Source organism: Leptomonas pyrrhocoris (assembly GCF_001293395.1).
Source record: "Leptomonas pyrrhocoris isolate H10 chromosome Unknown, whole genome shotgun sequence".
Taxonomy (NCBI): Eukaryota; Euglenozoa; class Kinetoplastea; order Trypanosomatida; family Trypanosomatidae; genus Leptomonas; species Leptomonas pyrrhocoris.
Window position 1 is genome coordinate 473,088 of NW_015438360.1, and position 27,200 is coordinate 500,287.

A 27,200-nucleotide genomic window follows, 5' to 3' on the forward strand; every position below is an offset into this window, starting at 1 on the left:
GGAAAAAGAAAGATTTGACTGCAACGAACGGTAAGGGGGGAGGGAGAGGGCGTGTGATGGGCAGTAAGTGGCCCTCGTGATGCTGCGAATAGCATCTCCTTCAACGAATGAATTCTCGATACGTTCCTACTTTCTGTGAACAGCGAGAGCCACGTCGAATGTGATGATAGGAACAACAAGGGAAAAAACCCTGCTCGTTGGTTCTCACCTTCTTCTCTTTCGTTGGGTCAATAGCTGCTGTTTCTTTCACTCTCCGCATACATATGTATTTGGAAAGCGCACTTGAGTAAAGCGTCGCACATCCTTCTCCTTCTCCTCTCACGAGCAACACGTCTGAAGTGTGTCTGTGTGTTTGTGTGTTCTGGCGAGCAAACCGCACCTCGGAGCAACGTGCAGATCCTTACGCCAGAGAAAAAGAACGGTATAAGTTTTCGATCAAGCGAATAGGGGCACGCTGATCTTTAACTTCTTTCTGCTTCTTGGAGGTGTTTTGTTTCCTTCGGTCCTGCACTCTTTTTCTTTCTCTTTTCCCTACACCACCAGCTGCTTAGTAAGGCGCTTAGTTACTGTTAAAAAGACATCCATATTACTCTCTTCTCTCTTCATTTCTTTTCTTTATATATATCTTTACGTTTTCTCGGTTAGAGGTACGATTGAACGACGTCGTAGCAGCAGCCATGAGCAACTGGAATGAAGATTACGAGGACGACTTCGAGGAGGAGGTGTCCACCCATTCCAAAGCTTCATCGTCGACGGCTGCGGCACTCGCACGTGACAACGCAGCCCGTCTGGCGCCTGCGCCAACCCGGCAGTTTTCGGTAGCAAACAGCTTCGACAGCTACGAGTCATCGGGCGAAGGTCAGGTCTTTGCCTCCTCGGCACATGAATTGGACGCGTCATCCTCGCAGGCATCCTCTCGCCACTCCGATCCCATGTACCCAACCGAGGCGGCCAAGAGGCCGGTGCTGCAGCAGCAGGAAGGCGCGTACCCAACGGAAGCTCGTGCAGCTCGATCAAGTAGTCGTGATGCGGCACAGCAAATCACCTCTTCTTCCCGTTTTTCGTCTTCTAAAGCAGCCTCGTCGAAGACCTCGTCGTCTTCTCGTAAAGCGACCCCACCGCGGCAAAGCCCGCCGTACGCGCAAGCGGCAGCACCGTCGTATGAATCCTCCAAAACATCGCCCGCGGACACCCCAGGCCGCGCCGCACCGCAGCCGTCGTACCTGCGCTCCGCCTCCACCTCCTCTTCGGGGGTCACCCCCAGCGACAGCAGCAGGGAGTATGCGGCCCACAAAAGCCCACAGCAGCAACAGCTACAGCAATACTACGGCGTTCCACGCAGCTCGACAAGCGTGACAGCAGCGGGGAAGCAAAGCGGAAGTAACTCGCCGGGGCCTATTCAGGGCACGTTGAGCGCGGCGATGATGGTCATGCCCAACACCCGCGACGTGTCTGGGCCACGGAGGACCCCGCTGGACGGGGGAGCGAATACCCGCTACACTGTAGGTAAGAAGCGGTCGATTCACCAATCCAACTACACGTCGGTGGAGGAGTTGGATGATGAACCGCTCCCGCACCACAAAGGGAGGCCGCCCAACATGCACGACGAGGAACTGTCGGACGTCGAAGACGAAGAAGTCAACAACGCGCGACGTGCCCGTTACACTCCAGAAGAAAGCATGAAGCGTGAATCGACGGCCGTCGCCCCACCACCACCGCCCATCCGCAGCCCCACCCCCTCCGTCGCTGCGTCGAGCGACAAGAAACCGTCACCGCAGCCGGCGAGCAACCGCAGCCGTTCCGAGCAAGGCCACGCCGCCACGGCCCTCAAAAACAGCACCGATGAGGAGAGAAAAGGAACGAAAGCAACGCCCGTCGAGGCCCCACTCCCCGGCGGGCCACGCAGCAAGCGCACCTCTACGTTTAAGGCATCTCCCTCGTCCGACTCGAAGAACAGCACCACGCCCTACTCCGGTCCGGGGCCGCAGAAGATTCTCCGCGAGCCCTCCCCAACTTCCTCATCGGCGGACTCCGCCGATGATAAAGGCGGCGCGGGAGAGGAGCGTGCAACGCTGCTCCTGCGCATTGCGGACCTGCAGATGGAGATCGGCACGTGGGACAACCGAATTGAACGAAAGCGGGCGTTGATGGCGGCAAACGCCACCCCCAAAACGGCGCTGTCGCCGTCGCTGTCGCCGTCGCCGTCGCGCTCGCCGACCGGCCGATCTCCGCAGCGCGGCAACTCGAGGGCACCGCCTGCCGCCGCGCATCGCAAAGCACCGCTGGGGCGAGGCAGAGGCATTAACGGGAACGGCAACTATACTAACGATGCAAAGGCGCGTCCTATCACCAAGGCACGCCTGGAGGCACTTCGTGAGAAGAACGCGAAGCTCGAAGCCGCGTACACACGCCGCGGCGCCGACGGGACGGGGGCCGTCAACATCGACGTCCCGGCCCTCGTCTCACGCGCCGACGCGCAGCTGCAGAAGGCGCGCGCGCGGCTGAAGGAGGTGACGGTGGTGCGTCGCGCGTTGGAGAATCGCGACAAGCGCGCCGCGCACACGATCGAGGAGGTAAACAGACGCATGCCCACCGCCATCGAGTTGCAGGACCGGCAGATGAACGAGGGCATCTACTCCCGCGCTGGGTTGCAGCGCTCCTTGCAAGAGCTGAAGAGCAGCATCGAGCGCACCCGTGGCGCCACGCAGTTGATGGAGGCGAAGTGTGCGGAGTTGAGTGCCCAGGTGCAGGAACGTCAGCTCTCGTCCATCACACCAAAGGAGTATAACGCCCTTCGCAGCGATCGTGATGCTAAGAGGAAGACAGCGGAGAAGCACAGGGCGGCGATTGCGGTGTACAGCGCAGCGGCAGGGCTGGACCCGCGAGGTGGTACCGCGGCGGCTCTGAATGGTGGGGGTGGGGGTGCATCAGGGCGGTCTTCTCGCTCCACCTCTCCACGAAAGTCGTCGATGCACGGCAAAAAGAAAAGTATCCTGTCCGAACTTACTACAGCAGAACAGCAACTCCTCGCAGACTACGAAACCGGCAAGACGACTCTGCTCGATGAGGAGAGGGCGACGGTGGACAACCGCAGGCAGGAACTGCAAAGCAGCATCGACGACCTGCGGCGCCGCATCCAGCAGCGCACGGAGCAAATCAAAGCGAACCACGACAACGTCTCGGAAGGCACAGCCGGTGACGCTGCGGCGCACGGAGTCGAAGGCGAGACCAAAGCTTCAGGCACCAGAGCCGGCAGCAGCGGCGCCACCGCGGTCGCACAGAAAAGCTCACTGCGCAACGTCATTCAAGCGCCCTTGGGCAACGGCACGAGAGAACGAGGGAGGGCGTCGCTCTCACGAGAGCGCCCCGGTGCTTCGCCTCCGGCGCCTCCGCTGGAGGCGGGGGTGGGCCGCGGGGCCAGGAACAGCGCGGCGGCAGAGCGTCTGCGTGGGGCCGTCGCGGCGGCGCGCAAGAACAGGCAGCGGTCCCCCAGCCAAGACTACGCTTCTGCCTCCGCCACACCCCAGAAACCGCAGCACGGTGTACCGTCGACGGAGCCTCCTACAAAGAAAAACCCTAATCCGCTGCCGCCTTCTACTGGGACAGGCCAGCGGACGGTGCGGGAGGCCCATCAGCCCTCCTCTTCGGCGTTCACCGCGCTGGCGGACTCCCCAGTGAAGCACACGACTTTAGGGGGTCATGCACTCTCCGCGAACGGAGGGAACGCTGGAGGCGCTGGCAACACATCGCTAGAAAAACTCGTAGACGAGGCAGGCGACGTTCGACACCTTAGGATTGCTGCCGCGACGGCAGCGGAGGAGATCGATCTCGACGATGATGGCGATGTTGAAGCGATGCTGCGTAAGATAGACGAGGATAACCGGCGCATAGGCGAGGCGGCTTTGGGGCGCGCGTCGCAATCACCGCAGCGAGAGGAGCACAACAGGGTGGGGACAGCGGGGAAGGGAAGGGGCATCTATAAAAGCGCTGGCGAACACGAAGTGTACCCCTCCCCATCCTCTGCGCATCGTGCTCAGCAAGCAACCTCTCATGATGAGATTGGTGACATACCGGAAGATGAGGACGTCGACGCTGGCGAGGGATCCGGTCGATCGACGCCGGAGTGGTTGCGCGAGGCTTAAGCATTGTGTGTGTGTGTGTGTGTGTTTGTGTGTGTGGATTTCTTTTGTTTTTCCTCAGCACCCTTGGGTGCCTTTCAGGGTTTCAACTGACGAATCTTTCGTGATGATGAAGCAGCCCACCTTAAAGCCCAGCTCGGGCTTCGACGACCGCCACGCATGCGCCACACCGGCCTCTGCACCTGCGCATACAATTAGAAATGTATGAAACAACATGTACAAAGACGACGCCTTCATGCTCTTTGTAATATAAAAGAAGTATTTTTAAGAAACGAAATGAAGAACGAGTCTCTCTTGCTTTTTATTCTGCCCTTCCTTGCTTCTTCAACATATGTAAGTTTTTTTTTCCTGATAGAGCTCTGTTGTACTATTTAGACACGCTTTCGTTGATGGAAAGGCTTCGGTGCAAAATGCACCTGCGCGTACCTTGAGTGCCGCAGCACTCCTCATGCTAGCGATAACCGCTTGAAGTTCAGCTTTGACTTTCACGAGCCTCCTTTTGTTTGTTTGTTTTCCTTTTATTATTACTTCACTAATGGCTGCTCTTCTTGATGTTCGTGACTTTCATGGATTTTTAGTTTTCGTTGTGTTTTATCGCGGCGGACTCATCGCGTTTTCGGTGAAGAGGCGACGCAAAGAAAAGGCGCGATGGAGTTTAGGAAAGAGGACGCACATGTGGCGCGTAGCACCGGAGACTGACAGGGCAGACTTTTTTTTTGTTTTTACATCACTTGCGTGTCAGCTGTGTGCGTTTGTGGACGTGCCTTTTATCGCTACTTGCAGCGGCAAGCTGGCTTAGACCTTTCTGACTCCATCACCATAAAGTACCGGATCTGCAGCAGGAAGATGACACAGTTGGTGTTTGCGATTGCTATTAATTAATCATTGGCGGCTATCGCTGCATCTTTTTGCTGAAATTTACCACTGCATCAACGAGGTTTGCGCTGTGACTTACAGATGCATCTGTTGTGTGTGTGCGCGCATTTGGCTGTTACTGTGTGCGAACAAGTTAAACAACTCTTTCTTTTTTATCTCTCCCTTTATCCTTCTTCTTCCTCAACGCCTCTTCTCACGCGCACGCACGCACACACACCAAACGATTCCTTCGTATTATCGAGTCACGATCAGTTCTAGCTCGTTCGCTTCCGCTCCGTGCTCGTGCGGTGCGTCATCAAATCCACCCGGAAACGACGTGAGGAAAGTGAAGACCAACGAACGTCAAAACAGTGCAACATTCTCTCTTCGCTGTTATCGTATACAAAGCCGGGTTTTCTAGCAGTAAAAGATATATAATCACCCCTGCTAGTGCGTGTATCGTTATAATAGAGCAAGCATAATATATATATTATAGAGAGAGAGCTGTATACATTCATCCGCACACATAGAAGACGAAGTGGCAGTAACACCAGCCCGCCATTCCAGCGAAGCATTTCCAACCACGAAGTGTCTTCTTTTTTTGTTAGCTTTGTGGATCCCCTTGTTTACCTTCACATTCGAAGCCAACACATATACAAAGAGAGAGTGAAGAAAGGAAGGGAAGCGGTGTTTGTCATCGAGGTAGCCTGCGGCCACGTCACGAATAGTAAGCCGGGCATTGCTGCTCTTCTTTCTCCTTCGATAGACCCCAAAAACCGTCAAGTACATTCACACTGTCACCGCTACTTCGCGTGTGTGTTTGTGTGTTTCTCTGCGCAGTAGGCTTACGTTGCAGGTAACTGCGAATCGATCGCTTCGTGTGCTAGCGTGCTTATTGAAAAGGCATTGAAGCATACAACAGCCACAGTAGGCCACTCTTATACAATCGAACGCTCTGCTCACTTTACCCTTTGTTCCCGTAATGTCTAGCAGTGAAAAGAAGCACGCGGCGTGGGTGGACGTGGTGGCGGGGGGGTGCGGTGGCGCCCTCGCCAAGTCCCTCCTAAGCCCCTTCCAACGGATCGTCGTGCTGCAGCAACTAGGTCAGCACAAGTCGTACAGCATTCGGAAACTTGCTCAGCACATCTACCACCAAGACGGACTCAAAGGCTTCTGGCGTGGCAATCTAACCTCCATGGTCATTCGCGTTCCGTACAGCGGCATCCAGTTCCTCCTGTACAGCCAGTGCAAGTTCGTTCTTCAAGATTGGCTCGACAGTCGCCGAAAGCAGAGGGCAGCGGAACATGCCGCCGATACCGACGGCAGCGAGAAGAGCGTCATGGAGTCCCGAAACGTGGAGTTGATAGAGAAGTTTATTCTGAAGTGTGGGGCCGGCGGCATCTCCGCCACCGTCGCCGGTGCTGCAGTCTACCCAGGCGAGGTCGTGCGTCTGCGTCTCATGTCGGGTGAAAAGGAATTTACGGGCATCGCGCATACCTGCCGCCTTGTCTACCGCGAGACGAACTCGTTGCGCAACTTTTATCGCGGCTTGGGTGCATCGCTTATGCAGAGAGTGCCCGACATCCTTGTCAGTTTCGCGACGTACGAGACAATCAAGTATGCGGTGCTGGACAGCCCGAACCCGCCCTTCTTCAAAGACAACTTTACCGCGCGAAACCTTCTCGCTACGATTCTGGGTGGGTCTGCCGCCGCCATTGCATCCATTCTCGTAGCCTTCCCGTTGGATGTAGCGAAGCGCCGTATTGGTATGTCGGGCAAGAGCACCGACAAGGTCGTCTACAAGGGCGTGGCGGACTGCCTGGGAAAGATTTATGCAAAGGAAGGTATCCGCGGCTGGTACTCTGGCTCTTTCGTGGAGGCGGTACGCTGTGTGCCGCAGGTCATTCTGATGTGGATATTTATCGAGAGCATTCAGAAGCACCTGTCGCCCTATGCAGCAGTTGGAGCGGAAGACTCGAAGGCGGAAGAAAAGAAATAGATGCAGTGCGCACAACCATGCGCAAGGACTGGACGTCCGGAGCGGCTTGCTGCAGAGAAGGCGCTCGCCTTCTTCTTTCCCTATCTTCTTTTTTTCCTTCTTATAATGCGTAAAGTTGAGTTGAGCACCCCGCTGTTTCATCCCTCCCCTTTCACCCCTTCCAGCGTGTAAAGGCGATTTCTAACGTATGGAGTTTAATGCATCAATGGAAATAAGAAGCGTTCCTTTTGTTCCCCCATTGCAGTTGGATGTGCATCGACGTAACAAGCGAGTCCCGGTGCGTTGTATTGGCTGCATTTACATGAAAGAAAGCAAATGGTGACAAGTTGCGCCCTTCCGGCATCGATTCAGTAGTCTGACACGCAGCAACGTCACACAGCAGCGTATTCTTGTTTGTTTGCTTGCTTTAATCGATCGAACTGTTTTCCTTCTCGAACCTCTCCGCATCCCTTGCCCACGCCCCTGCACTTGTTTCGCTCTCTTCTCTTCTACACCTTTTGCTTTTGTGTTATTGGGACGTTCATTGGACGCACCCGTCAGTTTCGGACAGGAGGAAGCGGATTGAACGGGTCGTTGGCCAAAAAAAAAAACCCATTTCCACAGCCAAGCAGTGCCGTTTTTTATTATTATTATTATTATTATTCTTGTTGTTGTCGCGTTTCTGTCGTTAGAGCTTTATCGTGACTTCATCGTATTCGCGTACCAACCCGGTGTCTGCGCCCCGTCACGACTGCAACTCGCAGAGAAGAAACACTGGAAAAGGAAATAAGCAAGCCACCATCAAAATATGGCCACTCCAGAAGCGCGAGCGCAGGCGTACCTCGTCTCCCTGCAGAGCAATCTACAGGCAAAAGGCAACGCCGAGGCTGCCGAGACGGTCGCCCGTGCGCTGGCCCACATCGAGAAGCGCTTCTGGTACGAACTCTCCAGCGATCTTCTTCAGCTGATCCGCGACCCCATGATGCTGGGCTGCTTGCAGGAGCTGTACGAGGCCGTCATCATGGCCGTCCGCGCAGACATATCGCCGATCGCGTACGTCATGATGGTCCGCTCCGTGTGCTGTGCGCCAGGGATGACTACCGAGAAGGCGCTCGAGCTCGTGGAGGGTGCGTGTGCGTCGCTCATCCACTCTAGCTCGGAGCAAGGACACTACACCGCTCTCTGCATCCGTGCGCAGTTGCTGCTAGAGAGCACGAGTGCGGAGGACAGCGCGGCGATGGCTGCCGTTCCTGGATCGCCGCCGCACACGGCGCGTAAGCTGCTCGAGCAGACGGAGACGTACCTGCATGGTTTGAAGATGCACGAGGTGGAGCCGGTGCTGGTGGCGCTCTACGGCATGGCCCGCGGTCGCGACTACGAGATTCGCCGTCAGTACATGAGCTTCTACAAGAACGCCTTCGACATTATCCTCTTCTCCGAGAAGGCCGACCTCCCCATGCGCGAAGACGACGTCGCCGCGCTGGCCTACAAAACCGTCATCGCCGGCCTGCTGTCGGACAAAATTTTCAACTACGGCAAGTTCTTAAACTTCGAGCAGTTTGTGAGCGCCCTGCAGCGTGAGGGCTGCCCACAACGCTGGGCGTTGGAAATGATGCGGCTGTGCAACGAGGGCGACGTGGACAGCTTCGAGTCCTTCTACAAGGCTCACCAGGCTCAGATTGCGCAGGAGCCGCAGCTTATGGCCGCCTCTGCCGCGCTGCACCGCAAGGTGCGTCTCATGGCACTGCTTCATCTTATCTTCTACACCCCGCTTAGTGAGCGCACCTTCACCTTTCATGCGGTGGCGCAGCGCTGCGGGGTGCCGGATAGCGGAGCGGAGCCGTTGCTGCTGGACGCCCTGGCGCACGGCATCATTAAAGGACGTATGGACGGCCTGACGAACCAGGTGCACATTACGTGGGTGGAGTCGCGTGTGTTGAGCCTGGAGGAGGTGAAGGCGCTGGCAAATCACGTCTCCAAGTGGCGGGAACAGGTTGTGGGACTGACCAGCTCGGTGAGCAAGATGACAAAGCAGATTCCACAGTAGTAGTAGGCGATGCCGCACAGACGCGAAAGAGAAGAGGAGGAGGGGGCGTGCGCGATGAATGAAGCGTCGCATTTCTCGCTTTGGTTTTTTGTTTTCCATTTCTCTTCAGATGATGAAAAGGACGCGCACTAGACCTATCCTTTCCTTTTTTCTTTGTAGTCTTCGCTTTGTTCGCATCTTCTCGTTGAGCAGTTTGCAGACCTCATGTGACCCCCCCCCCCTTTGTTTCTATACACAATCTGATTCTATCTTCTTCTTCTCTCGTTGTCGTTGTTGTCGTTGATGCTTGTGCTGGTGGATGTGTATAGGAGTGGCTGGGTAGGTGTTGGGTGTGAGTGCGGTTGTTCCCTATTTGAGGCAAAGCAAGTAAAAAAAATGAAAAGGATGAACACAGTAAGTCGACAACTCTTGTGTGTGTTCTTGCGCCGTTTCTCTGCGCATCGTCCCCATCTATTCTTAAGGAGACGTCACCGCGGATTTGTGTGTGGAGCAAGGCTCTCTGTTGTTGATGTTGCTTCGGGCATTTCCTCTGTGCGGTGGGTGCAAAAATAAGCCCCTGTTTTTTTTCCCAGGAGGGAGGGAAAGGGAGGTCGTTTCACGGGGCAACCCGCACGCCGCCACAATGAGAGGATAAAGAGGAACCGAAGCGAAGACTTGAATCGTCCCTCCTACATGGCCGCAATGAGCGTAAATGCAACGGATCTGTACTGCTTCCTCGTTTTCCTCTCAATTGTTTCGGCGTCTGCACGAGTGTTGGTTCAGTCGAGTTACAAGTCGTTGTTGTTGTTGTTGTTTTGCTTTTTAGGCGTGCGAGACGACAACCGCAAGAGGTGAAGCCATCCGCAGAGATTACTTCGTTGGCGGTGTTGTTGTCTTTGATGGGCGTCCGTCTTCCATTCCAGAAAGCAATATTATATAGGAGAAGAAGAAAAAGGCAGGCACGCACACACATGCACACCTGTCACTAAGTCATGTAAACCACAAACACCCTTCCTTTCTTTCTCAGTTACATTTGTTTATTCTTCATCACTTTTTTTTTTAGTTCTTCGTTCATGTACATAAAACCGTTTGTTTTCTTTTTCCCTCTGGAGTATTATTTCTACCTCACATTCGGAAACGATTCACATACCTGATTATTTGCCGTGACATTACAATGGAAAGCGCTAAAGCTCGTGCGGCAGCGGCTGTTGCCGCTGCAGACGCAACGACGGCCGTCCGCGCCTCTTCCCGGTCACCGCGCGCCGCGGATGAAGCTGCGGACGTGCACTCCCGCATGTCACTGCCGTGTAACACCGCCCTGCAGCACGAGGCGACCGCCTTCCTCGCACAGGAACGGGCCGCAGAAGCCGCCGCGGCCGCCAACGCAGGTTCGCACGACATCGCTGGTAGCCGCGGCGACATAGCGAAAAACACCCTCGCTGACCTGGAAAGCGGCGGGGAAGGGGTGGAGTATCCTCTGTCCTACGCACCTTCCGCGACGCGGCACCCCAAAATAAATCCCTGCACGTGCTCGACGGCCACCTTTGACGGTTGGCTGCGTGCGGTGGTCGCGTCAATTCCTGGCCCCGCCGACTCGATGCAGAATCCACGCACCAGCTACGCCCCCAGCCGTGGCGCCAACGCACCGCCGCTGCGATTGTCGATGTCGGACAACTCCCAGTCAAGAGGCTCCGTACGAGGAATGGACGCAACGGCGGCGATTTCCCGCGAGCACCCCCTCTACGCTGCAATGGAGCTGCTCGAGGCCGCTGCGCGGCTCCTGCAGCGCCGTCTTGCGCTGAGCCACAGTCAGAGCCGTCTGTTACACGCCTACTACAGTGCCTTGGAGGAGGACATTCAAGTAGCCACCTACGCACCGATAGCAACGACAACTGAAATTGAGCTGAAGCCGACCGCTTTCCATCGCGAACTTCGCACACGCAAACGCGAGGTACCACTGCAGCACTATTCCGCTAAGCAAGGTGAGTTGGGGGCGCGCCTGGATAAAGTGTATTACGTTTTGCGTAAGCTGGAGGAGATTGAAGGTTTCAGCAGTTCGGTTCTTATTGAAGGACGAGAGGCGGCACACGGCGCATCCGCCGCGGATGCCTCGCTGCAACGCAGAGACTCCCACATGAACATCGACGAGGGCTCGCGGTCAGACCTGGGCAGCTCGCAAAGCGAAGACGAGGAGGCGGACTCACCGAAGCAGGCAGCAGCCCGTGATCCGGCATCACCTTCGCGACGACTGGTGGCCATTGAGCGGCGCGTGTCTCGCATGCGCCGCCAGTTGAACCTCCCGCTACGTCCTGCCGAGATCACGTCGCGCCTGCGCAACGAGCTGATCCTCTCCTTCTCTGCGCGCGTCCTGGCGCTGCGGGAGCCGGCACCCTTCACACCAGAGACACGCAACGGCATCAGCGGCGGCTCGGACGAGCCCCGCGAAAATGCGGCGCAGGATCGTCACAAGCACTCCATCAGCGCCTTCGTGGAGTGGTACGTGCAGCACATCATGGACCCGCCTGCCATATCGCGACTCATCAGCATCGTGCCGCTCGAGGACGTGGTCATCACCTCCTGTCGCCTCGTCTATGCGTGTGAGGCGCACGCCTCCTTGCGTGCCTCGCGCGCGTTACCCGATTTGGGCAAGGTGCTGCTGCGTGCAGTGACCGAGGGACGGGCAGATGCCATGACGCAGCTGATTCTCTCCTCCAGCGTCTCCTACGGCAGTGTGCTGGCGCACCCCGTGCACAGCCTTACGTGCTTTTTTGCCGGTCTCGTCGGAGGTCAGATGGAGGTGGCGGCCCACCTGGTGGAGCAGCAGTGCTGGGATGTCGAGGCGCTGCACGTGTTGCTGTTTCTTGGTGCGCCGTGGGGCCGCCCCTCGTCGACGCATGGGTGCTACGCGTATCAGAAGGCGATGCTCGGTCGAGTGTGGCGTGTGCTGCAGCTGGCACAGAGCTCGCTGGACAGTCCGGCGCAGGAAGAAGGCGGCGGTGGTGGTGGTACATCTGCTGCGGCAGAGCTTGTATTTCATGCGAGCACTTCCGGTGAGTCGGACAGCAGCCAGGACGCAGAAGACGCCTCAGAGGCGGATAGAGATGCAGCCGCCGTTGCCGTCGCGGCGTTGCGTGATGCACACCTCCTCGACTCAGCCACCAATGCGGATGGAATGAGTCTCTTGCAGGCCCTCGGTGCCCTTGTTTCGGCAGCCCCTTTCCCCACCGTGACTCCCTCAGCCGCCTCTCAAGAGTCCCGCCACCATCCACGTAATCAGTGTGGTGCGCTGGATACAGACAGCGCCTCCGTCTCACCGGCGTCTGCACACGGCATTGATTGCCTCTTTGCGGAAGATAACGGCGGCGCCGTCGTCCCCCTCGGTGCTGCTTCGCCTCCGCCAGCCTTTCTCGATGGCGGTCTTCAAAAGCTTCGTCTTTTGCTCGCCGCACGAAACGGAACACTGCAGTACGAGCTTTACCAGCAAGACGCACAGTGGGCGGCGCTGTTGCGGTCGACATCGCCGAGCACGGCGAACCTGCGCAAGAGGACGTCGCACAGCATTCCTCGGGAATCCACCGCCGCTCCATTAAAAGACGATGGACTGGTCCTGGAGGACAACAAGGCGTCTTCCTTCGCCGCCGTACTTCAACACCGGCAGCTGGATGCGCTGAGCCCCGTCGCGGCGTGTCCGCTGCGGTGCCAGATGTGTCCGGCATTTTCTACCCCGCTGCTGCAGCGCGTCGATGCGCTGAGCTACGGCCCGCTGCAGCCAACCTCGACCACGAACACCACCGCCGCCGGTGCTGCGTCTTCCGCAGCGGACGGATGGATGATGGAGCGGGAGGGGAACAGGTCGAGTGAGGAAGAAGGCGAAGACGGCGAAGAGGACGACGAGGACGACACCACCGCGACAGGTTCTCCGAATACGGACATGGAGAGCAGTGGAACGCGCGACCGACCGATGTGCGCGCTTCTGTTACGCGCGGATACGGCAATTGAAGGCGCCCCCGACGCGTGGCACGCGTACTGGTGTGGCGCAACGGTCGTCAGTGCATCCCGGCCCGCGAGGGCGGACGAGAAAACGAACGTTTCGCTGCCGATGCAAAAGGATTCGTGTGGCGCCTCACGTCATCCTTGGCGAAGTTCTTCGGCGCGGCTGAAGACGCACAGTCTCTCGCGCTACTCGGCCATATACGCCATCGAGGAGTGCTTACAGGCGGCGCAGTCGGCAAAGCAGCGTCGCGCTCGACGCACCTTGTACGGCGCAGCAGCACCATCAACTGTGAAGATGGATGCCAAGGACGATTCCGCATCAGATGACGAAGGAAAAGACGGGCGAAGCATCGGCGGCGGCGATGCCCTTTCTAAGTTCCTGTTATCAAACGGTATCGACAGCAGCGTTGATGACGACCTGCTTACGGCCTTGCAAGACACCGGTCGTCCGACGGTGCGGTCCATTTACTTCGAAGTGCATCTCTCTTTGAATTATCTTCTCGCTATCCACGACGCAGCCTCCGCCGTTTCGTTGTTTGCATCGGACTCGACAAAGCAAGCCATCCCGGTGAACAGCGTTGTGGTAGGTTTGTGTGATGACGCAGTGGCCGCCACCGCGAACGGGTGCACGCGTGGACCGCACCAGCCGTTTCCGGTAGCACACCTCGGCCACACATGCGACCCGATGTATGCAAAGACCGCGTCGGCAGGCATGACGGCGGCGCCACAAGGCTCCGCTGGAGTGTCGGTGTCCGTCGTGGCTCGGCACCCCGCGTCGGCATCCTCTCGTGAGTCGGATGGTAGGGTTTCTGCAGCAGAGGTGGTGTATCTCGCTGTCTGGCAGCACCAGGACAATTCCGTAGCACCCGTCTCATCGGAGGAGGGCATTCCAGTCTACCTGCGTATGGAAGTGCCGCTGCTCGGTGGTGCTGCAGTGGCGAGGGAAGCAGGTCCAACGAGTCCAGATGACGACGTCGACGCAGAGGAGGACCCCACTGGCGCCCCCAGCGACGTGGGCAGCAATGAAGCCGCTCAGCAGTGCACTCCCGCCACCACATTTCTGCCTACCCTTACGCTCGCCTCACCGCAAGATGTCCGAAAGGCGGCAGAAGCAATCGGTACAGTTAAGGCGCCACAAAGCGGTGCAATGCTCAACTTGGAAACTCCACTGCTGACTGCTGTCCCTGCCACGGTGGTGATGGGACTGCTCTATACCCCCTCTAACGACTCGCTACGGCTGCGCCTCAACAACTACGTCTACCCCGGTGAACTGAAGTTCGGCATGGCCGCCCCTCCCTCGGCAGCGGACCCGCACGCTCGCAAGACCCGCCGCATTCCGGCACGCATGTACCCCGCGGCGACCCTGTCGCTGGATGAACGTGGTTGGGAGCGGTGGTACACCCACCAAACCATGACGTGGACTCGTGCGCGTCAGCAGCGCTCTGGGGCCGTCACAAACGGCAGCGCCGGCAGCTCCCCGACAGGAGTAGTTGCGGAGTACGGCGGTCCGCTCGCCACGCACGCGGTGTCCAACGCGGTGGTTCGATTTGCCTTCGAGCCGGTCCACCTGCTCTACGGTCCGCCGCTCCCTGTGCCAACGATGCGCAAGGTCCCCTCACGTGCTGCAGCGCAGAAGCCAGCATCGGGGTCGTACCGTCGCCTTCACGGTGGGCACGTCAGCCTGTTAGACACCTCCTGCAAATTTACGCAGATGCTGCAGGTGCTGACCAACGTTGCCGCCCTCGCGGGCCTCAAGTCCAGTCAGCGTCTGCAGCAGCAGCAACACCAGCCGCCAGACGTCACTGTATCGGCTAACCATCGCGACGGAGGACTTCCGGAGGCCGGCGAATCCGGTTTTGCGAAGTCAACCGCGACCACGTCCACCATGCCGTTCTTCGGCTCACGCGACCGCCGTGTGCGCGACGCGCTCTCGCGTGTGCAGGAGCTGCTGAGCGCGCCGGCCGCGGAGGGCGCCGTATTCTACCCGCCGCTGCGCGTCTACCGACACAGCAGCCACTGCCCGCCACAGGAGCTGTATCCCTTACCCCCGGCACGAAAGCTGGGCGAGGGAGAGGAGGAAGCGGTGGACGCAGGATCGAAGGAGGACCGAGCGCGGAAGGCAGGTGCAGCGACACCCGGCGCGCCGCCACCGATGCGGCGTCAGCTTGGCGCAAGGCCGAACACGCAGGCTTCTCTCACCGCCGCCGCCGCCACGGCCCACCTTTACTGGTTTGAGGTGATTCCTGAAAGCGCCCGTCTGACGCCGCTCTGCGCAGCGCTGGCGTCGCGCCAGCCGGCGATGGCGTATGCAATTTGCACACATCCCCTCATGTCCTTCTGTGACGCGGGCAGCGACGGCCAAAATTGTCTGCAGCGGCAGCAGCGTCGCACGGCGTTGTACGCCGCCTGCGCGCTGGGCTACGTCGACGTGCTGGCGGTCCTTCTAGAGCGCACTCCCGTGGAGGAACTTCTTTCGTATTTCGGCCTCATCATCGAAGGCGAGACGCGCGCCGCACTGCAGCAAAGCTACTCCAAGGCAGAGGCACTCTTCTTACGCAACTATCGCCTCAATACGCTGAGCGAACCGTCAAACTTGCCGTCGAATTTGCAGTCGCGCGAGACGCGGAGAGATGGCGGCCGTCTTGGCGTACGTCATCGTAACTCATCCTCTGCGGCACGGATGTATGGCACCAACGAGTGTCAGCGCACGCTGCTCGACGTCTCCTCCATCTACTCCACCACGCGCTCCCTCTACACTCCGCTTCACGTGGCGTTGCTCGGCGTCGTACGCGAGAGCGATGACGGAGAGGAAGACAGCAGCGACTCGGAGGACGACCCTGACGATGAGGAACAATGCCGTCTGAATGAATTTTTGAGCGCAACCGCAGTGCCTTCTGCCTGTGCGCAGGCCGAGCGCGGGCTGCGGCGCCAAACGGCGTGCGCAACGCTGCTGCTCAACTTCCTCTATGACCTTCTGCTAATGACGCCGAGTACTGCCGCGACAGGCGCCAGTGGTGGTGGTGGTGGTGGTGGTCACTCTATCAACTCAGCAGGAAAACCTGCTGCTGCAGACTCTGCCAGATCCGCTTCACCCGGCGGCAAGGGCGTTCCAACAGAAGCCCACAGCATGCATGAGAGTGCCGGGCCGGCAGCGCAGAAGCGCTTTACCGCGGCTGGCGCAGAGCTTCTTGTCAGCGCGCTAAACCTACAGAGCCGTGCTGGAGAGACAGCGCTCCTCCTCGCCGTCCGCCACAACAACTGCCGTATTGCCATCCGTCTGCTCAAGCTGGGTGCCCACGCCGCCTCCATGGACCGCGTAACGCATCTCTTTCCTCTGGAGCTGGCCTGTGCAAACCGCTGCAGTCCGATGGCCGAGGCGCTGCTCAGCGGTCGGTCGAACCCTTACCTGACCTCCCCCGTTCTGCTCAACCACGCTGGCATCGCGACGGCGTTGTGCTGGTGCGCTATCAACAACATGCACGCGGTGCTGCAGCTGCTGCTGCGGTGTAGCGGCGTTGATGTGAACATCGGCTTTGAGGGCAGCACGCCGCTGCATCTGGCCATCACCTTTGGCAGCGAGGAGGCGGCGTTGGCGTTGCTGCGCGGGACGCAGCCGAAGACGGTGGTTGGCGCAGCCGCTGACGGCGCAGACGGAGCAGACCGACGCACGTCGCGCCGCCTTACCTATGACAACCGAAGTGGAGACCGCACACGAAATTGTACTCGTGAAGGCGCAGGTGGGGAGCAGCACAGAAGGGTGTCACCGCGTTCACAAACCAACGCAGTCGCACCTTTTGCGCACCTTAGTGGCCGCGCTTGTGACGACGACGATGACGACGACGACTGCATCACTACCATACATGAAAAGCCCTTTATGGATGTGAATATACCGCATGAGCGTACCCGTTGCACTGCATTGCACCTCGCCTGCGAACGCGGTGAGCTGCGCGTCATTCGCGCTCTTCTGCAGCAGTGGCACGCGCAGCTTAACACCCCTGCTGCCAACACAAGCTACACACCGCTGCTGTCTGCGCTGGCCAACGGACGAGAGGACGCTGCGCTGCGTGTGCTGGAGTACAGCAAGGATGAGCTGCGCCGCGGACACGCGGTACTCGACTTAACCGCGATCGACCAGAACGGCGACACCGCGCTTCACCTCGCCGCCCGTCGTGGTTTGGTGATGGCGATAGAATACATGCTCGTGCAATTCAGTGAGGAGGAAGTAACGAGGCTGTCGCAGCTGCACCCGCAGCTGCGCACCTCACCTGCCTTCCTGACTGCAACGTGTATGGTTCCGCTGTACGCGGTGAACAAGCAAGGCAAGTCGGCGCTGCTGGTGGCCATCCAGTACGATCAGGAGGGCGCCGCGGAGGTGCTGGTCAGCACGCTGATGGATCGCCAAGGTGACGAGGTCAGCAACGGTGTTCGAGAGAGCGATACTGCAGGAAAAGAAGACGAGGAGGAGGCGGAGACGGAGGGCACCCAAGCTCCCTCAGAAAGTACCGCGCCGTCTGTTGGCGTGGCCTCGTTGTTTGGTGGTCCGTTAATTGATGAGACGTGTATGGCGCTGCACCAAGCACTGAAGAAGCGGTTGTACACCGTCGTCGACCTCATGCTCTCCGCGCAGTCGGCGGCCTTCTACTTTCCTGCGTCGCATGCGTTTCGCGAGGCGGTGCAGCAGCACGCCGTGGAGCGTCGCGGCCACGGCTTCCGAAGGGCACGGATTGGCGGTGCGAAGAATAGCGACGAGGACGACGTTCACGAGAAGGATCACGATCACGATCATCACCCGGACGCCAAAGCTGTCGCAACGAGACGTGCTTCTGGACAGAACCGCAGCTCCTTTGTACGCCTTCTTCTAACGCGTGCCGCCGCCCCCACCATCTCGCCCAGCGGTGCCCTGCACCTCTTGTTCGGCGGCTTCATCCTGCCTGAGTTGTGCGTCTACCTGAGCGATGTGGCCGCGGAAAGTGCGGTGCTGGGCGTGCAGAACGGCACGGCTATGGCGTACGCGGAGCTCCTTTTGGGATACCTGCAGGAGCACGTCGGCCTCATCGTGGCTCCCACCCGCGTCGTGGGCTTTTGCCGGGACGTCTGGGGCTGCCTGCAAGCGTGGATGCGAGAAACAGCAGCGCAGTGTCAACAAAGGCAGCGGCAACGGCAGGCGAATGAGGGCAAAGCGAGGCCGAAAAAGAGCTTTGTGAGCTTCTCAGAAGATCCGGCAAAGGTGGAATGGGGAACAGCCTCTTCGGCTGCGGTGGCGCACAAGCAAGGCGGAGTGAAAGAAGACAAGTCGGAGCTGCCGATGGTGTGGCTCTGTCGTGCGCTGCTGCCCTCCACCTCTACCGCCCGAGGAGCAAAGACACCTGCCAGCAATGTTGGCGATACCCCGGAGAGAGGCAACAACGACGAAGCGAAAACGTCAGCAGAGGCAGAAGTCAAGAAGTACGGCGAGGCCCTGCGCACCGCGCTGAATCTCAAATCACTGAGTCTCGATATGGCGCGTGTCATCCGCCTCTATGGCAGCACGGCAGGCGGAGCGCGCGCCATCGAAGAGATGGAGGGGCTCGTGCGCGCGTACGTCACGTCGAGGGCAAACGCACGGGCACGGCAGATGCGGCGGCCGCGGGCAACGATGACGACGACCAAAAGCAGCAGAGCGCCTTCCGTACTCGCGCCCCACACGGTGTCGTCGCCGAAGAAGCACGGCGCGGGCGACGAAAACGTAGAAAACGACGCCTTCGACACCACCGTTACGATGAGCACGATGGAAGGGAGCATGGCCAGTGCGGCCGGCATGATCGCCACGAACGAGGCGGATGTGTACAAGGAACTCGTGGGCAACGAGATGCTCTTCACCACCCCGATCGGCTTTACGGTCCTGCAGCTTGCTACCGCCCTCGGCCTGTCGGAGGTGACGGCATATCTTGTGGAGAAGTACAAGCTGGACTCCCTTTACGCTCCTGCGCAAGACCTCTACGCGGAGGTGGAGGCAGACTCGTCAGCGGACGGTGGACGACGCCTGAGCCCTAGCAACGGCGTGAGCAACGCGACGGGGGTGACAAGAGGAAGTGTTGACACGCACGCCGGCGTGGCCGCTGCGATCACCACCTCCCGCCGTGAGGAGGAAGAAGAGCGCCTGCGCGTGATAAATGGCTACACGGTGCGCGCCATGGCGAGACTCGACATGGTATCCATATTCGCCACAACAGCAGCGGCGGGCACGCCAACGTCCGCCGCGCGTTCCGCTCGTCGAGCGTCGCACTTGCCGGGCGGAGAGGAAAGGGGCGACGGGGAAGACTGGGAGAAAAGGGGCAGCGGCGCAGCTGGCAGCAGAACGTGGTTTTATCGGACTCCGTACCGTCTGGCGGTTCGCACAGGGAACGTCCACCTCGTACGCACGCTGCTCTGCACCACCGCAAGCGCGGAGCAACTCGATCGCCCGCCCAGCAACAAGAGCACCACACGTTTGTTAGACAAACAGGATAGCAAGGAAGCGGAGGAAGAGGAGGAAGATGGGGACACAAAACGGGCAAGGACACCTTTCCGATGTCCTCGTCAGAGTCGACTTGTGGATTTCAAAGAACCGAGGTGGGTCGATCCTTTCCAGCGGACGGCGCTGCAGGAACGGATCGCAGTGATAACAAGTGCTGCCCCCGCCACGAGCAGCAACAGCGGCAGCAGCGACACCGGTGGCGGTAGCAGCGGCAACGCCGGGTCAGCGCTTGGTCCCACGGGTGCTTTGGCTTTCGAGGCATCCTCTCATAACCGAATGACGTCGACGCAGACGGCGGCGGCAGACATGGTTGTCCTTCTGCTTCGCCATGGCGCACAGCCGAACGGTCTCTTCGACAGCACCGGCCGCGATGCGTGGATGCTAGCCTTGACAGGCGGCGAAGCGGACGGATTCTTGCGCACTGCTGCGGCTGCTCCTGCGGTGAGCGGGGAAGGTGGGAAAGGAGACGGAACCGGTGAAGTGCCTTTGGCCCCCTTCGGCGGATCTGGTGTGGAAAGCTGTTTGAATTTGCTCCTCCGCTTCCGCACCCCACTTCTTGGTCGAGCTCCGGCTGTGGCCGGCGAATCGAAGCGGAGGGAAGACGCACTGAGCGGGGCAGGCAGCGCAGGCGCGGCGTTCGACGAGCAACTCCTTCGGCACAGTACCTCGCTGTTGTGGAGGTGGAAGCAGCTGGCGTGCATGCGTGCTAGCACCAATAGCGCGACTCGCGAGAAGTTTGCTGCGATGAAGCGTCAATGCGCAACGGCAGAAGGCGCGGCAGCCGTACCCTTGCCGGTGGAGGCTGGAAGTGGCACGGAGGTCGACGAGGGCGGTTTTGTATTTGATGCCGCCGAAAGACTCTGCGAGCATTATCGAGCCGTGGTGCAGGACAGCGCAAATGGACCGCCGTCCCTCCACGCGCCGCACCAACTGCAAGGCAGCCTCTCCCTCAGCAACCTCAACCAGACGACACTCGCCGCCTTCGTTACGTTTGAGCAGACTGACGCGGACGTCAACAGCAGCAACGGCAGTGGCGGGGCCGCAGCGGCGCTCCTCTCGCCCGACCAGACGATCCACTCCTCGCTGGTGTTGCGCGACGAGGACCATCCATCGAACGTCGGCAGCCCGGACGCACCATCTTCAGGGAGTGCCAGCTGCAAGGAGAAGCTCATCGCCGCGCTGCGCCTGTGCTACCGGATCGTGCTGCTCTACCTGTGCGTCGACCACGCCCCGCAGCAGTTGACGCGCCTTCTGCAGGCCTACACGCTGGGTGTGATCCCGGTGCGGGCACACCACCCCTACAGCGGTGACACTGTCATCACTCGGCTCCTGCGAAAGGCACGGGAGCGCCTGCTCACTTGTGGTTCTACGCCGACAGAGGACGAGGTGGATGGAATGATGAGTCGCGTGGTGGACGACGCGAACAGGCTGAACCTGAGCTGGCGCACCGATCACACCCACAAAAGCAGCGCCGCGTCGGCCGCAGGGGCGACGCCGCCGAGCACGGTGACCGAGTCGCGCCAACGCACCTACTGTGACCCGACGGATGACCCCGGCGCGTCGATTCTCATTCACACGTCCCTCGCGCTTATTCGGTTGCTGCCGCGACTGGACAACGCCGCCGCTCGGTCGTCCGACTGTTCCATGTTGCAGTCCATTCTTTTCCAGCCGTCTTTCGACGATGAGACGGCGCTCTCCCTCGCGGCCCTCCTCGGCCACGTCCCGCTCATCTCGTCGATCGTGCAAAGCGCGGCGTCGCCCTCCATGTTGGAGGAGATCGCCAGTGCGAAGATCGATTGGAGTAGCAAACCAAGCAGTCGGTCCGCGCCGCGCCACATCTCACGCGAGCAGCGGGAGGGGTCACCACAGACGATGGGGCCCAACACTGTGTCCTTCACTACCACCAGCGTCGCCGTACCGTCGTCGCTGACGTCTACCCTCTCCGCCAATCTGAGAAGCACCGTCGTGCGCGTGATGCTCGCCACTCGCGTGTATTACCCGGCGCATGAGATCACCACCGTGCGCATTCTGCTGCACTGCATGCCCGACGAGGAAGCGCGTCTCGCCTTCCTGCGGTGGGTCTACCCGAACATGCACCCCTTGCCGGCGCTGCAGCTGGCCATGGACCACGTCGACGTTGCCGCTCACTTTCTGACCACCTCTGATGGCATGAACGCACTGTGGACGAACCTGCTGTACGCGCAATTTACCCGGCAGCTGGACACCGCCGTGCACGCCTCCTCAAAGGCGTGGAACGCGCTGCTGAAGGTGGTGCTGCCTGGCGCGCCAGCCGTGCCGATCTATCTCGTGATGCGCGGTGCTCTTCGAGCAAGGCACGGGGCGGCGGATAGACGGACGTTGTGCGAGGTGGACACACGCGTGGCACCCGCCGCGTCTGCGCGGTCGATCACGGGCGCAGCGCAGCGGCGGAACCCGCGTAGCACTTCCAAACAAGCGGAGCTGGCCAACTGGTCCTACCTGGCACGGCGCACCACGATCTTTTTGCAGCTCATGTCCGTGTCGGTCGCGGAGTCGCTGATAAGCAGGACGAGCGGCCCCACCGCGTCTGGATTCTCGGCGGCGACCACCACCACATCGCATCCGCCAATCAAGGGAGGAAGTGCAGGGAATGGTGAAGGAGGGGCGAAGCGTGCAACGAAAGCGGCTCCGCACGACGTGAAGGACGAGGCCAAAGGAAGCGCTGGTGGCGGTAATACAGCCACGGCAAAAGGCGCCATTCGAAGAACCTCCCTCGCTCCTGCCACGACGACTGAGCCTACCTCGCGTGGTCTCGCTGGCACGCTGCTCCTCGACACGCTGGAGCTGGCGGTTCGTTACGATGACAAGGATGTTTTGTCTCTCCTCATGCAACTACGCCTGCCGGAGGTGGTGATCAAATACATTCAACTCGTACAGCAGCAGCAGCAACAGCAACAGCAGCAGCAACAACAGCAGGCCGCCACCGGATCGACCTTCCCTGGGTCCCATGCACCAACGACGGTCAGCGTGCGCGCGATTGAGGCAGCGAGTGCGACAATAAACAGCAGTTACCCATCCTTCTCCGGTGTGCGCTCTGTCGCGCAGGCGGGCACGATCGTTGAGCGACTGCAGCGACTGCTGTGGCGGGAAGTAATTCAAGAACGACATCTCGACCTCATCGCTGTTATTGCCGGCTCGGCGCGGACGCTGCGCAGCCTCTACACGTTTCGTCAGGCGGAGGTAGCGGGACTGCTGTCGCCCATGCGGTACGACCGAGTTGATGCGAAGACCGGCAACCCAGAGGGCGTAGTCACCGCCTTGTCGCCGTCGCTGCGTGCGCCTGCGTTCTCTCCGCTGACATCGCCCAAAGTAGACCCCGCCGGCGTGTCGGTCAGCGCCTTCACTTCCGCCATCGAACAGCCCAACGCGACTGCCGCCGGCGTCAAGAACGGGAAGCGCTTCCAGAGTACGGCGGCAGTGCATGGAGGTGGAGGGGGAGAGGGAGGGAGTCACGAGCTGACGCCGAGCTCAACGCCGCCGCTGACGCGGAAGGCCACGCCGGGCTTGCCGGATCAGCTGGAGGCAGAGGAAGTGGAGCGATTTACAGAGATTTGCTTACAGGGCGGTCGGCTCGCCCCACGTGAGGAGCGGCGGCAGCGCGTGACGGCGGTGACGTGGGGCATTGGCGGGGCATCGTGCCCGGTGGAGCTGTCTTCCAGTCGGTTAAGATCCACCTCTGCCTCTGTGGTCGCCGTCTCGGATGCGGAGTCGGCAGCTGCGGTGGCGGAGGAGGAGAAAGAAGCTGACGCGGAAAAGCAGCGGCAGCAGAAACCTGCTGGTTCGGTAAAGCCCGCCGCATTCCCGTCGCCGTCGCCGATCCTCTCGCCCCTGCTGCCTCCGCGGACCTCGCTGAACAGTCTGACTCCGCCGCGGTTGCCCCCTGCACTCTTTATCCCAAAGGACGAGTCGGCCGACAGGGGAGGTGGCACGCGGCAGGCCTCCAAACTGATCCCGCCCAACGCGCCACAGTACGCACCCGGCAGCGTGGCTGTCTCCGCCGGGGGTCAGCAACAGCAGCGGCAGCGCACTCGAAGGACTGTCACCATGACTCAAAGTGACAAGGAAGCTTCACGAGCGCAGGTGCTGACGCTGCACCTGCCGGTGATGCAGTCCACCGTCACCACTCCACCTCCGCCCGTTGCCAACCCCGCCTACTTCATGTACCTGCAGCTGGATTGGGCGATGTTCTCTACCCTTCTCCTGCAGTCTCCCCAGCCGTCCACCGCCACCGTCGACACGATTTTGTATCTGATGGAGCACCGGTGTGCGCTCTCGGTGCCGGTGCTGGATCTCTTCCTCTCCGGCCTGACCGTGACCGCCTCGCGCTTCGTCTTCGATGCCTCTTCGCCTGCTCCTTCCTTTGAAGGTGCGGACTCAACGCGGCAGCGCAGCTCCAGCAAGGCTGGCGACAGCACGCAGACGATCTCCGTGGAACTCTCGCTACGCTACCGGACCCGACAGCATCGTGACACGCTTCTCCACCTCCTGGTCCTGCATGATCAGTGTCAGCTCGCGGAGTACTACCTCGAGTACTGTCATCTCTTCGTTGTCTCGCACCAGATCGACCCAGAGCCGAAGAACGGGCAGCCAGGGCGGTTCCCGATTCACGAGAGGTTGCCGCAGCGCGGTAGCGCAGGGTGCAAGGACGATGTAAAAGACACGAACAACGGCAAGAGCCGATCAGCGAAAGCCCCCTTTCCCAGTATTCCGGTCGCCTTCCTCCGCCTGATGCTGCGCGTCAACGCACACGGTCTCACCGCCTTTGACTACGCGCGCAGTCCGGCGATGCTGCAGCTGCTGGAGTGGTACGGCTGTGTGCCGCCGACCTATCGACCCAACCCGCGTCTCTTCCGGCAGGTGTTGAGCAGCAGCGACGTCAACCGCCGCCCCCGTGGTGATGGCCACGAGGCCGAGGTGCCGGGGGAAGTCGCAGGATGGGCATTCATCGCGGACGACGACGAGAATGGTGAAGAGAACAACAGCTTCAGCGACGACAGTGACGGACAGGACGACGGCGGAAACACACGCAATGGGAAGGCGCTGCTGTCAACCGGAGAGGCGGACCACGTGCCCCGGTTCAAAAAGAAAAAGAAGCGCCGGCTTCTGCAGTTCTTCCCCGTCCCACGTTTGGTGCTCGCGTCGGAGAGCTTCATGACGCTACTGGACCCGACCGGTGCAGAGCTCGCAAGCGTCGCACCACAAGCCTTAGCAGCGAACGCCGCTGCCGTCGTGGCACGCGAGAAGGTTGACGAGGGGGAGGACGGCGGAGAAGGCTCCAAGGGCGCAGCGCAGGCCCGGCGAGCAAGCCGGCAGCAGCTGAAGGCAAACCGTCAACTCACTGCGCTCGTCACCGCAGAAAAGAAGCAGTTGCAGCTCACACAGCGCCGTCGTGAACAGCAGGATTTGGCAAAGGCGTTGTTGTTTGACCAGGTCGCCGTGCAACCACTTATCATCGCGAAGCAAAGCGCCACCGGCAACAACGCGAACAACAAAGGCGGAAGGTTCAGCTCATTTGTGACGTCAACCACAGCAGCGGCAGCACCGTCATCCTCACCGACGCGTGGTCGTGGCCCGGCGAACCCACCGTACCTCTCACGCGCCGCCACGGCAACCCTCCGTGAACGGTGGGACGCGCAGCGCCACCCCTACGTGAGTGAGAACATGCTGTGGCACAACGCACTCGAGGCGCAGCGACAGTCCTCTCTTTCTTCGTCTGCTACGCGTCTCAGCGGCGGTGGCCACCGAGTGAGCCGCGGCGACGGCCGCAAAGGCGGCCCCAGTGGTATGTTGCCCATCTTGTTGAATGAGGAGGTGAGTCTCCTGCACTTGGGGCTGTGCCAGTTCGATGACGAGCTGGTGAGCCTGTACGGGGAGCTGCACGCGTCCTCTTCGACACAACTCCCGCAGCACCACCTCGACGCGCAAGGAGGCGCCACTGCGGACGACCTTGATGGACGCGAGGCAACCGCGGGAAAAAACGATGACTCCACGGAGCGCCCGGCGGCCGCAGCACACGCCCCGCTCAGTGCGTATAGTCGGATGCTTCTACCGCCCGTCCTGACAGGGAGCGTGGTGCAGCACGATCAGCAAGAACAGCCGCAGCAGAGCAGCGGTGGTGTACCCTTTAAGGGCCACGATCAAAAGAAGGGGAAGCCTGGCGGGCACGCGCCGAATCTGTCGACGAGCGTGTTTGCGTTGCCGACCACGGGGACGAATGGGTTACGGACAGCTAGTCGTGTCGACCGCACGTCATCTGCTGCATCTGCGTTGCAGCCACCGCTACCACCGCGGCTGTCGCATGCGGATATCATCTTTTTGCTGGAGTGTCAGCAATTCGTTGTGTTTCCACTCGCCTTGCCAAGCGCGTACGACGACGACTTTCCTTTCGACGACAACAGCAGCACCCGCAGTAGTACGAGTGGGCAGGAGAGGGAGGGCAGCACCGTGGGGCGTGGGACTCGCCGTAGCACCGCGCGGGAACTGGAGGAGCAACGTGCCGGTGTTATTGGAATGGGCCCGCACGCACGGATCGATACGAACGCCGTGATTGATCGTTGCACCGGTGGCGTCGGCAACCGTGGCGCTACTCGTCGCCGCAGCCGCGCTGCTTCTTCGTCGTTCATCAGCGTTGACGCCTATCGTCCGTCATCCCCTGCACGGAATCGGGCAGAGACACAGAGAAACTCCGCCACGGATGTCCCCCTGTTGCGCACTCTCCTTGCGCGTCAGACAGCCACGATGTACGACCTTGTCGACGTCGCCCCGCACCGCTACGACACCGCCCTGCTCGTCTCCCTCACGCCCATGCAGCTGGCCGGGGCCGCCGGGCACGGTGGACGTGGCGAGGCTGCCGCGACGATGCGCGCCCTGACGGAGCGGCTCATGAACACGCAGTTTAAGCAGTTCGGTAGCCGGCTCGTGCCCACGTCAGGGACCGGGTCATCGTCTTCGGTCCCACCGACCGTGGAGACCGTTGCCCTGCTGCACGTCCCACCATTTGTGATGAATGACACTGCAGCGCCGTTGGCGTTGTCGTACCGCACGGGGCATGAGGAGTCCACCAGCGTGTGGGACGCCGCCACGGCTGCCGCCGCAGGAACAGGAGCTTCGGTGACCTCGACCGCGCCCGCGAACTTTCCAACGGCCATGGCGGCCCGCTTGGAGGAGTGGGTCGCGCGTCGCTGGCCCACGCAGCGCAAGTTTACAGCCAAGCTGACGCCAGCAAATAAGTCGGCTGCCGCCGCTGCTAACGCGGGCACATCGGACGTGCGTGCGCCGTCTCTCACGCTGCCGTTGCCGCCATCGACCTCGGCGGGGGGTGGGGAGGCGGGAACGACGGACGCGGAGAGTCCACTGCTGCCGCCGCCAACAGTGTTGGATCGCGTGACCCCCGTCGGCGGCGTAGCGACAACGGCGCAGCAGACGCTCATGCGAATCCTGCTGAAGCGCTTCTCTGCCGCGACGGGTGCGCAGCTGTCGGAGCAGATGGGCTTGTTGATTGCACCAAACTACGACGTCGACGATGTCGGCGATGTCGCGGCGGCGCAGCGAAGTATGACCGCGAAGGACAGCGCTCTGGCACCAAAGAAACGTCGTTAGGGTTGTATGTCACTGTGGAGGGGGCGAGGAGGAGAGAAGGGGAAGAGGGATCTGCGGCTGCTGCTTCGCCCTGCA

The 27,200-nt window shown here is 60.3% G+C and overlaps 4 protein-coding genes across 9 annotated transcripts; all 4 read left to right on the forward strand.

The window, feature by feature from the left end:
• Positions 1-232: 232 nt before the first annotated feature.
• On the forward strand, positions 233-4,142 carry ABB37_02637 (hypothetical protein; the record flags this gene model as incomplete). 6 transcript variants are annotated; one of them, XM_015799710.1, is made up of 1 exon in its annotated part: positions 233-4,142. In XM_015799710.1, the coding sequence occupies exon 1, from the start codon at positions 678-680 to the stop codon at positions 4,140-4,142; it is 3,465 nt and encodes a 1,154-aa protein (XP_015661312.1). In that variant the 5' UTR covers positions 233-677. The 6 variants fall into 6 exon arrangements, with proteins under 6 accessions (XP_015661312.1, XP_015661313.1, XP_015661314.1 ...); XM_015799711.1 differs by having other exon boundaries at positions 276-4,142; XM_015799712.1 differs by having other exon boundaries at positions 291-4,142.
• A 1,123-nt stretch (positions 4,143-5,265) lies between these two features.
• ABB37_02638 (putative mitochondrial mitochondrial carrier protein) lies at positions 5,266-6,993 on the forward strand (the record flags this gene model as incomplete). Its single annotated transcript, XM_015799716.1, has 1 exon — positions 5,266-6,993. Exon 1 carries the CDS (start codon positions 5,977-5,979, stop codon positions 6,991-6,993), a length of 1,017 nt encoding a protein of 338 aa, XP_015661318.1. The 5' UTR covers positions 5,266-5,976.
• A 538-nt stretch (positions 6,994-7,531) lies between these two features.
• ABB37_02639 (putative proteasome regulatory non-ATP-ase subunit) lies at positions 7,532-9,019 on the forward strand (the record flags this gene model as incomplete). The annotated part of the gene is made up of 1 exon (XM_015799717.1): positions 7,532-9,019. The coding sequence occupies exon 1, from the start codon at positions 7,781-7,783 to the stop codon at positions 9,017-9,019; it is 1,239 nt and encodes a 412-aa protein (XP_015661319.1). The 5' UTR covers positions 7,532-7,780.
• Positions 9,020-12,170: 3,151 nt separating this feature from the next.
• On the forward strand, positions 12,171-27,125 carry ABB37_02640 (hypothetical protein; the record flags this gene model as incomplete). Its single annotated transcript, XM_015799718.1, has 1 exon — positions 12,171-27,125. The coding sequence occupies one exon, from the start codon at positions 12,171-12,173 to the stop codon at positions 27,123-27,125; it is 14,955 nt and encodes a 4,984-aa protein (XP_015661320.1).
• Positions 27,126-27,200: the final 75 nt, after the last annotated feature.